Source organism: Arabidopsis lyrata, assembly GCF_000004255.2.
Source record: "Arabidopsis lyrata subsp. lyrata unplaced genomic scaffold ARALYscaffold_4, whole genome shotgun sequence".
Taxonomy (NCBI): Eukaryota; Viridiplantae; Streptophyta; class Magnoliopsida; order Brassicales; family Brassicaceae; genus Arabidopsis; species Arabidopsis lyrata.
In genome coordinates, this window is record NW_003302552.1 from 21,938,347 (window position 1) to 21,949,847 (window position 11,501).

At 38.1% G+C, this 11,501-nt stretch overlaps 3 protein-coding genes across 3 annotated transcripts; all 3 read left to right on the plus strand.

Annotated features, from left to right (window-relative positions):
• The first annotated feature begins 2,754 nt into the window (after positions 1 to 2,754).
• LOC9318060 (carotenoid cleavage dioxygenase 7, chloroplastic) lies at positions 2,755 to 5,364 on the plus strand. Its single transcript, XM_002880103.2, has 6 exons — positions 2,755 to 3,541; positions 3,683 to 3,811; positions 3,899 to 4,030; positions 4,116 to 4,388; positions 4,541 to 4,956; positions 5,055 to 5,364. Exons 1-6 carry the CDS (start codon positions 2,770 to 2,772, stop codon positions 5,196 to 5,198), a joined length of 1,866 nt encoding a protein of 621 aa, XP_002880149.2. The 5' UTR covers positions 2,755 to 2,769; the 3' UTR covers positions 5,199 to 5,364.
• Positions 5,365 to 5,677: 313 nt separating this feature from the next.
• LOC9316217 (nuclear pore complex protein NUP62) lies at positions 5,678 to 9,385 on the plus strand. Its single transcript, XM_021028193.1, has 9 exons — positions 5,678 to 7,302; positions 7,559 to 7,646; positions 7,754 to 7,829; positions 7,913 to 8,035; positions 8,200 to 8,277; positions 8,560 to 8,663; positions 8,786 to 8,873; positions 8,951 to 9,049; positions 9,131 to 9,385. Exons 1-9 carry the CDS (start codon positions 5,838 to 5,840, stop codon positions 9,221 to 9,223), a joined length of 2,214 nt encoding a protein of 737 aa, XP_020883852.1. The 5' UTR covers positions 5,678 to 5,837; the 3' UTR covers positions 9,224 to 9,385.
• Positions 9,386 to 9,418: 33 nt separating this feature from the next.
• Positions 9,419 to 11,501, plus strand: LOC9316218 (cell number regulator 6). The gene is made up of 4 exons (XM_002880105.2): positions 9,419 to 9,765; positions 10,335 to 10,449; positions 10,653 to 10,921; positions 10,999 to 11,501. Exons 1-4 carry the CDS (start codon positions 9,655 to 9,657, stop codon positions 11,236 to 11,238), a joined length of 735 nt encoding a protein of 244 aa, XP_002880151.1. The 5' UTR covers positions 9,419 to 9,654; the 3' UTR covers positions 11,239 to 11,501.

The following is an 11,501-nucleotide window of genomic DNA, read 5'->3' on the forward strand; positions in this document are numbered from 1 at the left end:
GGTTCGTTGTGATAAGTTTTCTAGAAATCAAGTAAGATATATTTTAATTAATGATAATTGGCTAAAATAAGCAAAATTAATTACAAAAACGTTGATTGTTATGGAATTAGTTCCAAAAATATATGAACAAATATATTATACGTAATTAATGTATATATTGTTCGGAATATGCTTTTATAATTAGTTACCATAAATACAATAAGATTTTATTTGATTTCCATAAATATTTGATTTTAATTCGATTTTTTTATTATTAAATATTAATTAAAAATCATATTAAAAAAAATTCAAAGATCCGATTTCAAAATTTTGGATCAATTTTCTGATTTTGACCCGACCCGTTTGCATTTGTACTTCTCTTTTACTAGTATAGAGATAATTTTTTTTTGTTAAGGTTAATTTTTTTTTTTTTTTTAACATTTGATAAACGATTTTTTTGAATTTTAACTCGAAAACATGAAGTTAGCCGAATATTATTCGTCGAACGAATCATTTCGGTGTTATATTGAGAGAATTTATACAGAACAAAATAAAATAAAAACTCATATGAGGAAATACTAAGCTGTGACTGGTGTGTAGTCTAGAAGAATTTCAATTCATCTGAGTCCACACAAATTTTTTATTGTTATCAAAGTAAATTTATTCTACTCAAACGAGAAAAGAAGAATTCTTTTCATTTCTTCTACTTTCTTTTCTTTTCTCTACACCCTAAGAAAATGATTATATGAAAGTCCATTTGGGGAAAAAATCACAAAGCTTCCAAAATACAGACAAGTGGTGTGGATGGTGTGACGTCAGCAGATTCGGCATCGACGGCTCGAATGATGAGAAGAGAGACACAAAGGACCTACGTCAATCACCTTTAATTCCATTGTTGGCAATATGGTCAAATATTAAACATTTAATCAAACTTATAATCATAATAATAACACTCTTTTTGATTTAAAATATTTTGGTAGCACTAAATATTCTCCCACCATTACTCCTCCATTCACTCTTAAAACTCCTCGAGTGCTGCTTAATGGTACCAACGATCCATCTCTATGTTTCAACGCATCCATTTTATTGCCGTATACCATAAGTAAAATTTGCTCTTATATTCACATTTCTATTGATCTTTTTGTGATTTTAAATGTATTTATGTGTGGATGGATAATACATGATAAAATCATTCGACTGGTCATGTAACGAATGACTTGAATCACAATTTCTTAAATAATTTCACATATATACCTCTGTTTTTAAAAAAACAAGAACATATTTTGCATCATTATTTGACCATTGTCTCATCGACCAATCGCAACAAAATTGGTTTTGCGTGTAACCAAGAAATACGACTTTTAAACATAATAATTGGCGAAAACTGTTTCATTATATTCGTGCCATATCGATGTTGTTTTATGTAGAAGATACTAATTATCATACATAATTTACAAGATTTTGTATATTTTTTAGTTTAGCACCTTCCGTCTAATACCATACTTTTTGTTTTATCTCAATAATACTGCCAAAGTTAAGAGTTCGCAAATTTCATCTCATGAGTTTAATTAGCCCTTAAAATGAGTCTTCTTATATGCCAATACAAGCTGATTTGTAAAAAAAAACGTGATAATGCAAAAAACTCTACAATAAAATGGTAGTCCAAAGCCATGCGTTTCATGTTCTAGCTAATGAGAAATCGGATTGGCATATAAATACTTGCAAACTCCTATATATATAAAGGATACGGTTAACGGTTCATAACTGCCAACTCCACATATTTATCAAGTCTCTAACCAGCTCATATCATAACGTTCAGAACTAAAACATAATTGATATCATTGCGTATATATACTTATAATTTATAAAATATGGGCGCCCTATGGTTTGACATGGTTTATTGAAGATCATTGTTCCGAAGACTTGTCTCTAAATGTTCTCCAAACTGAAGACATATGAATGAGGGTTCTATGATTTTAATGTTGAAATCCGAAACCATAATGAGTTTCTTTACCAATTTAATAATGTTTCAGTCTCAACTCTCAAAAGTATTTTATTATAATCAAAGTGGGTCGATTTGAAGCTTCATTAAAACAAAATATTAGTTGATTTAGCCAATGAGATTAACGCACAAAATGAATCGAAGTTAGTGGAGATTTTATACAAGTATCGATTATTATTACTTGTCAACAAAAAAGGAACCTCTTATTAGTTTTTAAATTGATTACAACATAATTATCCACAAGACACATACATACAACATAAAATGTTCGTATCTATCATTATAATTAGGATCAACTTGTGAAGTGTCGGTGATCACTTCTCGGTTCTTGTTGTCTGCTTCATTCTTCTATCTTGATGTACACGTATTTCTTATAACCAACTATATGAGTGAATCTATTAACAATAATTTTGTTAGTTTCATGAGCAACAACTAAAAATATATCAATTGATTAACGGTACATGTGTCGTGTGACGCAATAATATTCACTTCCAAGTTCTAATCACACTAATTTAAATTTATATTAAACAACATAAAGCAATGGCTTAGTATTATGTCTGCCATTTTCGAACTTTTCTTTCATGTCCAAATTTGCTCATGTCTTCCACAAAATCACTCAACTTTTTCTACCACACCATAGTTCCTAAACATGCACACAGCCACGTATCCATTTAATTCACTCAATATATATTTGAACTTTTTGCTGGTCAAAAACTCTATATATAACATATGCTTTGCGTGTACCAAAGAAAATTATATACCATAGTTTGCATATTACAAAAAAAAAAATGTTGAGCAATATGTCTCTCCCTATCCCGCCGAAATTTCTACCACCGCTAAAATCTCCACCGATTCATCATCACCAAGCTCCGCCACCGCTTGCACCGCCACGAGCCGCAATATCAATATCTATACCAGAAACCGGTTTAGGACGTACGGGAACCATCATCGACGAGTCCACGTCATCAGCTTTCCGTGACTACCAATCTTTATTCGTATCACAACGCTCCGAGACAGTCGAACCGGTCGTAATTAAACCAATCGATGGCTCAATACCGGTTGATTTCCCTTCCGGTACGTATTACTTAGCCGGTCCAGGACTATTCACTGACGACCATGGCTCAACGGTCCATCCTTTAGACGGTCACGGTTATCTCCGTGCGTTTCACATCGACGGTAATAAACGAAAAGCCACTTTCACGGCGAAGTATGTTAAAACAGAAGCTAAAGAAGAAGAGCACGATCCTGTAACTGACACGTGGCGGTTCACTCATAGAGGTCCTTTCTCTGTGTTAAAAGGCGGGAAAAGATTTGGAAACACGAAAGTGATGAAAAACGTGGCCAATACTAGCGTTTTGAAATGGGCTGGGCGGTTGCTTTGTTTATGGGAAGGTGGTGAACCGTACGAGATTGAATCGGGATCGTTGGATACCGTCGGGAGATTTAACGTCGAGATCAACGGTTGTGATGATGATGATGATGGTGATTCTTCCGACAGAGATTTATCTGGTCATGATATATGGGACACAGCCGCAGATTTGTTGAAACCCATACTTCAAGGTAATATTTATAAGAAAAAAAAAAGGTAATATTTATGTTTAAAGTACTAAAGTTTAATTAAATTTAAAGTATGTAGTCCATTTTTCAGACAGCGGCGTAAGAATAATTAGTGTATAATCAATTTTTCTTTTATTTATGTAGGAGTATTTAAGATGCCACCGAAACGGTTCTTGTCACATTACAAAGTCGACGGTCGAAGAAATAGACTTTTAACGGTCACTTGCAACGCTGAAGATATGCTTTTACCTCGAAGCAACTTCTCATTTTGTGGTAAATAATCTTTTGATTTATTAAACTCATAAGGAAAAACAATCTTTTATTATTATTGTAATTGTAATGGCAAATAACTATTTACAGAGTATGATTCGGAATTCAAGTTGATACAAACGAGAGAATTCAAGATCGATGATCACATGATGATTCATGATTGGGCATTCACGGACACTCACTACATACTATTTGCCAACCGAGTCAAGCTTGATCCACTTGGTAATAAGTTCTGTTTCAAGTCATTTACACGAAGAATAATACTTGCGTTACAAAAAATCTGATGATGTAATATATATACACTCAGGTTCCATAGCGGCTATGTGCGGCATGTCACCGATGGTATCAGCGTTATCGTTGAACCCTAGCAACGAGAGTTCCCCGATTTATATTCTCCCTAGGTTTTCTGAGAAATCTATGGGGGATCGAGACTGGAGAGTTCCTGTCGAAGTGTCTTCTCAATTGTGGCTAATACACTCCGGAAACGCTTATGAGACTAGAGAGGATAACGGCGATTTAAAGATTCAGATACAAGCGTCTGCTTGTTCCTACCAGTGGTTCGATTTCCAGAAAATGTTTGGTAAGTTAAAAAGTCACCAAATACAAACCTCCCATGACATTTACTATTCAGGATTTTTATAAGACTATTTCGAAATAACCTGTTTCACAAGTTAGGGTTTTTAGGTGTGCAAAAGACAGTTACTGAACATTTTTTAAAATATTTTTTTACAGGCTATGATTGGCAAAGGAACAATCTGGATCCTTCTGTTATGAATCTGAATCGCGGGGATGACAAACTACTCCCTCATCTAGTTAAGGTGTCTATGACATTGGACTCTTTTGGCGATTGCAAGAGTTGTGATGTAGAGCCTCTAAACGGCTGGAACAAGCCATCAGATTTTCCGGTTATAAACTCATCCTGGTCCGGAAAAAAGAACAAGTACATGTACTCTGCAGCCTCTTCGGGAACTCGAGGTGAACTTCCCCATTTCCCATTCGACATGGTCGTGAAGTTTGACTTAGACTCAAACCTCGTCCGTACTTGGTCTACCGGGGCTAGAAGATTCGTTGGTGAGCCCATGTTTGTCCCAAGAAAATCCGATGAAGAAGGAGAAGAAGAGGACGATGGTTACATTCTCGTGGTTGAGGTACGTATATAACAACACTTTCGTGTTTTTTTTTCTCTCTCTAAGAAATGCATTTGTACGTATATTTGATACAAATTTGTCATCTGCTATATTGCTAGTATGCGGTTTCGGTGGAGAGATGTTACCTTGTGATTTTGGATGCCAAGAAGATCGGTGAATCCGATGCGGTCGTGTCGAGATTAGAGGTTCCGAGGAATCTTACGTTTCCGATGGGTTTTCACGGTTTATGGGCTAGCGACTGAATTCTGTTGATAATGATTTCATTTGGATATTACTTGTACATAATGTAGTTTTATGGGCTAGCAATTTTATGATATTTTTTTTTGGTTAGGAATTTTGTAAGAAAAAAAGGTGTTGAACAGAAGCCATAGTTATTGTACTATTGTATAAACAAAGTGTATAGTGTAATTATCAAACTGGAAGTCTATATTGTAATTAAACAAATTGTATAGCAAATCCAAAAACCAATTACATTATGTGTATATATTCTTTTTGTTTTAATAAAAGTTTGCTTTTTTGACAAAAAGATGTGTACATTTTACACAAAAAATTATTCTAAAACATTTTTACCGATAAAGGGCACTATGTGCTTACGTGTACCTTTTTCGCTGTCTAGTACACGTCATCACCATATTTTTGGGCTGGGCCGAGAACAAGTTTTTTTTTTTTCTTTCTTTCTGTTTGTTCCCTGTCATTTGACCATAAGCCGGTTGCGTTTGACTCTACGGTCCGACTAACCACAAAGCCTCTCCGTACAAAAGAGGGTTTCTGCAAAACCTCTTATTTCTCAAAACGCCGGCGACGAAGAACGAACCAGTGAGCGAGAGAAGAGAGAAGAGAGAAGAGAGAAGAGAGAAGAGAGAAGAGAGAAGATAACCGCAATGTCGGGGTTTCCATTTGGTCAATCCAATTCCGTTGGAAGTTTCTCATTCGGATCTTCTTCTGCAACTAATTCCTCTTCTGCTTCATCTACCACTTCTCCGTTATCTTTCTCCTTTAACCAATCTTCAAACCCTAGCTCCACCGGATTCGGTTTCGGATCCACCGTCTCATCAACTCCTGCTTCCTCCACTACTCCATCTTTTGGATTCGGAGCTTCCTCATCTCCTTCGTTCGGATTCGGTTCCTCTGCTTCATCGACTCCATCGTTCGGATTCGGATCCTCTGCCTCCACGACTCCTGCTTCCACAACTCCATCGTTTGGATTTGGCACCGCCGCTTCTTCTTCTGCTTCTGCTCCGTCACTGTTTGGTTCATCTACCACCAATGCTTCTTCGGCTGCTCCTGGTTCTTCTCCTTTTGGATTCGTAACTTCTTCGGCCTCTTCAGCGACTGTTTCAGCTTCATCTCCGTTTGGAGTTCCCGCTTCTTCCTCCGCAACTCCATCTTCATCTATTTTCGGAGCGGCTCCAGCGAGTGGTTCATCATCTCTCTTTGGATCTTCCTCATCCTTATTCTCCGCTCCTTCATCTGCCTCCGCCTCGAATTCTTCTATCTTCGGAGCATCCTCATCCGCCGCTACTTCAACATCCCCTCTTTTCGGTGCGCCAGCATCAGCCACCGGCTCGACACCGTCCTTTGGCGTGGCCTCAGCACCTGGCTCGTCATCATCCATCTTTGGAGCCACCGGCTCGTTACCTTCCTTCAGTGTTGCCTCATCAGCCTCTGGCTCCTCACCGCCAATCTTTGGAGCCACCGGTTCGTCACCGTCAATCTTCGGTTCGTCTTCGTCAGCCGGTTCAACTCCATCTCTCTTTGCATCGTCCTCGTCAGGCGCAACAGCTTCTTCACCTTCCCCGTTTGGAGTATCCACCATCAATTCCTCAACTACAACCAATCCCTCGAATGCCTCAGCTTCTCCTTTCTCCGCTTCTACCGGATTCTCTTTCTTGAAAAGCACAGCAAGTTCGACCACCAGCACCACCACTGCTTCTGCTCCTCCACAAACGGCTTCATCTTCTTCCTTCTCATTTGGTACATCCGCCAATTCAGGTTTTAACCTTTCAACCGGAAGCTCCGCAGCACCTGCCTCCAGCACATCCGGAGCAGTGTTTTCTATTGCAACCACCACTACCACTTCTTCTTCGACTCCGGCTGCCACTAGTGCACCAGCTTCTTCAGCTGCAGCTTCTACAATGGCTTTCCCTTCTTTTGGTGTGAGTTCATCCGCAACCAACACCACTCCGGCTAGCTCCGCTGCTACATTCAGTACTACAGGATTTGGTTTGGCTAGCTCGACACCTGCCACTGGATCTACGAAATCTTTTACTGGGTTTGCTGTACCGCAGACATCAACACCTGCATCATCTTCACAACCACAAACTACTACTCCTGCTTTCTCATTCAGTAAGTTGTTTATGTTTTGTTTGTGATTTTGCTTATCCCATTTGCTGGCGATGATTAGGAATAAGAATTTGGAGAATTATGGGAATCATTGATTAGGATTAGAGATGTGCTCAATGTACTTGATCTACCTTAGTATACTCATTATTATGCTTTGGTTTGCCTGCTGCTTATAGTCTATGACATGAACACATATATATACGGATCAGAAGTTATAGTTTTTTTTTTTCTTTCTGAAAGAAGTATTGTTGTTGTTCAGGTCTTCCATCTTCGACTTCTACTACTGCTCCTGCTACTACTTCTGCTACTACAACACAGACATCTCTTGTTGTGCCTTCGAGTAGTGGGTATGCTCTTTTCATATTTTGACCAACACATTATGATCTAAACGGCTGTATATGTTCTACCTTCACCTCGATTATGTTGTAGCTGATGTTAACTTGTTATCTATTAGGACGAGCACAGCTGTTGCTCCAGTGGCTGGTTCTCCAAAGTTGCCATCTGAAATAACTGGCAAAACTGTTGAGGAGGTAGATCTTTGCCCTCCTCTACATTTATCCTTTTTGCGATGTTATATAAATATATATTATTCAAGTGCTGTTAATGTTTGTAGATTATCAAGGAGTGGAATACTGAGCTACAAGAGCGCACAGGGAGATTCCGGAAACAGGCAAATGCAATAGCAGAGTGGGATAAGCGGATCTTGCAGAACCGTGATGTTCTTTTGAGGCTTGAGGTGAAATTACTTTGTCCTATTATGGAGTCTCTGTTAAAATCTCTTTCCGTTTTATATCTTCAAATACATTGTTCTGAGCAGACCTCTGAGTTTCTATGTTTAGCTCATATAGGCATGTACTGTATAATTAGCTCATTCTTTTTGTGTACTTCACCAACAAACAGATTGAAGTTGCAAAAGTGGTTGAAACCCAATCTAGCTTGGAACGACAGCTGGAATTAATCGAGACTCATCAGCAAGAGGTATGCAATTGAACTATTATATCTCTATTTTAAGGTGTAAATGAGGTTTCTGATTGTAACTTGCAGCGGGAAATTATTTGTCCTTATTTGTGGGAAATAAAATTTCTCTTGTTCATCATCTCTGATCTCTCTCAGTCCAACACTCTCACACTTTTTTAATCTGAATTTATCTGACATGGACTCATGGAGATTGTCTACTTTCTACCTTGCTTAATTCGAAATTGGGCAAGTCAATACCAAAGCCACTGTGCCAATCATCTGAATTCTCTGTTTTTGTTTAAGGTTGACAAGGCTTTGCAAAGCATGGAGGAAGAGGCTGAGCGTATATATAATGACGAGCGGAAATCACTTCTTGACGATGAAGCAGCATCAACTAGAGATGCAATGTGAGAACTCTTTTAAGTCTTTCCACTGTCATCACCAATTTACATCATATCAATTAGCTCTATCATGCGCATCCTAGCCTGATTCTATGCTTCATAACAATAAACTTTGTTTTTCATCCCAGGTATGAACAGTCTGAGCTAGTAGAAAGAGAATTGGAGCATATGACTGAACAAATCAGATCGATTATACAATCCGTAAATGCAAACCAGGTAACGCGTTAACTTATCATGTACTATTCCTTTTTTCCCTGTGAACATACACCATAAACCTGTTTGTGTGAAAACAGGGTGGGGAACTTGAAGCAATAGATGGGATGAGTCCACTGGACGTTGTTGTCAGAATCTTGAACAATCAACTTAGTTCCTTAATGTGGATTGATGAGAAAGTAAGTTTTCTAAATTGTCTTCAACGCATTTTGCAATAACTACAATTGTGTTAACTTAAAAACATTTTGAACATTAAACAGGCAGAGGAATTCTCTTCTCGGATTCAAAAAATTGCATCGCAAGGTTCTAGTGGAGATCGTGAATTGATGGCTCCAAAGCACTGGATGTCTTGATAGGGATTACAAAAACACATCATCAGCTCAGGAAACGAATTATCTTCTTGTAGTTGCGTGTTATTTCTAGATGTATGATTTTACAATTGCACATGATGAATTTTTTACCATAAAGATTTGTATCATTTGAATATTATTGATTGACTGGGTTGTTTGTTGTTATCCCAATTTTAATTACTTTCACCATATAAATGTACACCGCCTCAAGAGGGTGAAACGACGACGTGGCGTCTATTACTCGGATTTCTTTCCTTAATCATCATCAAAGACTTTCTCTTCTCACATGGATATAGACGAGTCACGACGACTCACGCGTATCGAAACAAAACGTTGTTGTTAGAGAGAAAATTCCAGTTCTTGGATTCCGGCGACCTCATTGGTGAAAGATCTTCAGAGACTATATTATTATACCTTTCTCTTGACCGGTTTCTATGGCGGATGGAAACGCCGCTTCGCGTTACGTGAAATTGAGGAAAGAGCAGGCTCCTGTCGAAGAAGATATCACACCCGGTGAACTCAATCAGCCCATTGATGTTCCTCAGGTTTGTTAGATTCTCTATCTCCCTGCATTACTCTTAACGCACTTTTCTAGAGAACTCCGATCTCGTAATTCCTTCAGATCTGTATCTTAATCGATTTGATGGTTTTGATCATCTGTGGTGGTAGTGTTCTTGTTGATTCCGATTGTTGTTTGTGTCGATCTACACCTCTCGATGAGGTCTAAGAGATGGAATCGTCGTCCTGTTTGATTGAGAATTAGTGTAACTAGTCTCTCTTGATTTGATTTCTTTGATCAATCTTGGATTTCTCCTGATTTGTCGTGCGTTAGATCCTTGTGATGTGATATAGAGTCTAGTAGTGTATCTGTTGTGACATGAACATATAGCGATTTCTTATTGGCACTACCTGTTTTGAAGTTTTTTTGTATCAACACTGATTAGTCTAGTACGTTCCTTTGAAGCTTCCATATGAGAATGTGTGATGGAATCAAGAAACTCGAGATTATCTTTCTCTGAAGTTCTTTTTCTTTTTAATATGGTAGTCATTGTAGTGTGGCGGTCATGTATTATAATCACTCTACTGCTTTTTCTGTTTTTGAATTTGTTTACAGTTGAATGTCCGCAAGTGCCATGAATGTATGCAAGTTCTACCTGAAACCTATGAACCTCCTTCTGATGAAAACTGGACCACCGGCATTTTTGGTTGTGCTGAAGATCCAGAGAGCTGTAAGTTTTTTGCTCTTTGTTTTGTAACTGTCCAAAGATATGATTCTTAATCACTTGTTCTTGTGCATGAGTTCTCTATTACTTTTGGCGAAATTTCTCCATTGTAGTTTAATATGCGTCGAAGTTTCATTCTTAATGGAAGATAATTGATCTTCCATTGCTAAGAGGACACTTTGATCCAATGCTATTGTATGATTTTGCAGGCAGGACTGGTCTCTTTTGCCCGTGTGTACTGTTTGGGCGTAACATTGAAGCTGTGAGGGAAGAGATTCCTTGGACCCAACCATGTGTATGCCATGCAATATGTGTCGAAGGAGGTATGGCACTTGCAGCAGTCACTGCACTCTTCAGTGGCTACATTGATCCTCAAACAACGGTTGTCATCTGCGAAGGCCTCTTCTTTGCTTGGTGGATGTGTGGAATCTATTCAGGCCTGTTCCGCCAAGAACTCCAGAAGAAATATCATCTCAAGGTAAGTAAAAATCCCACATCAGTTCGTCCTCATATTTCAGATATTATCTCTGATTGATCTTTGCGGTTATCTTGCAGAATGCGCCTTGTGATCATTGCATGGTTCACTGTTGCTTGCACTGGTGTGCTTTGTGCCAGGAACACAGGGAGATGAAGAATCATCTTTCTGATACAGAAGCCTCATCATCAACTACTATGGATCCTCCCCCAGTTCAAGAGATGAACACAGAGGAGAAAAGAGACGCTTCATCTTCTTCGTCTTCATCCCCATCATCTGCCAAAAGCCAACACAATGATCTCGAGATGGTCCCTCTATAGGAAGCATTCCTTATTAATCTCTGCTACTTATGCTCTATAAGCTGTTTTTTCTGTGCAGAGAGGTTTTCGTACCAGATGATTCTGTTGCTCTTAGGTTTTAAATATGCAAAAGTATGTTTTAAGAACAAGTTCATTAGTACTAAGTTTTACAGAATTTAAATTCATGACTTCATTGAACCTTTGGGAAAAGGAAGAAACATCTGTCTCTGAGCTATATTGTGATTAAACTCTATAATCTATATGACTGATAAAGTTATTTCGTA

Excerpts from the sequence above, each read along its gene's own strand:
- LOC9318060 (XM_002880103.2), top strand. The coding sequence starts at position 2,770 with ATGTTGAGCAATATGTCTCTCCCTATCCCGCCGAAATTTCTACCACCG. Across the intron at positions 4,389-4,540 it reads CGATTTCCAGAAAATGTTTG|GCTATGATTGGCAAAGGAAC; the intron begins GTAAGTTAAAAA and ends ATTTTTTTACAG. Across the intron at positions 4,957-5,054 it reads GTTACATTCTCGTGGTTGAG|TATGCGGTTTCGGTGGAGAG; the intron begins GTACGTATATAA and ends CTATATTGCTAG.
- LOC9316218 (XM_002880105.2), top strand. The coding sequence starts at position 9,655 with ATGGCGGATGGAAACGCCGCTTCGCGTTACGTGAAATTGAGGAAAGAG. Across the intron at positions 9,766-10,334 it reads AGCCCATTGATGTTCCTCAG|TTGAATGTCCGCAAGTGCCA; the intron begins GTTTGTTAGATT and ends ATTTGTTTACAG. Across the intron at positions 10,450-10,652 it reads TGCTGAAGATCCAGAGAGCT|GCAGGACTGGTCTCTTTTGC; the intron begins GTAAGTTTTTTG and ends ATGATTTTGCAG.
- LOC9316217 (XM_021028193.1), top strand. The coding sequence starts at position 5,838 with ATGTCGGGGTTTCCATTTGGTCAATCCAATTCCGTTGGAAGTTTCTCA. Across the intron at positions 8,664-8,785 it reads GCATCAACTAGAGATGCAAT|GTATGAACAGTCTGAGCTAG; the intron begins GTGAGAACTCTT and ends TTTTCATCCCAG. Across the intron at positions 9,050-9,130 it reads TAATGTGGATTGATGAGAAA|GCAGAGGAATTCTCTTCTCG; the intron begins GTAAGTTTTCTA and ends AACATTAAACAG.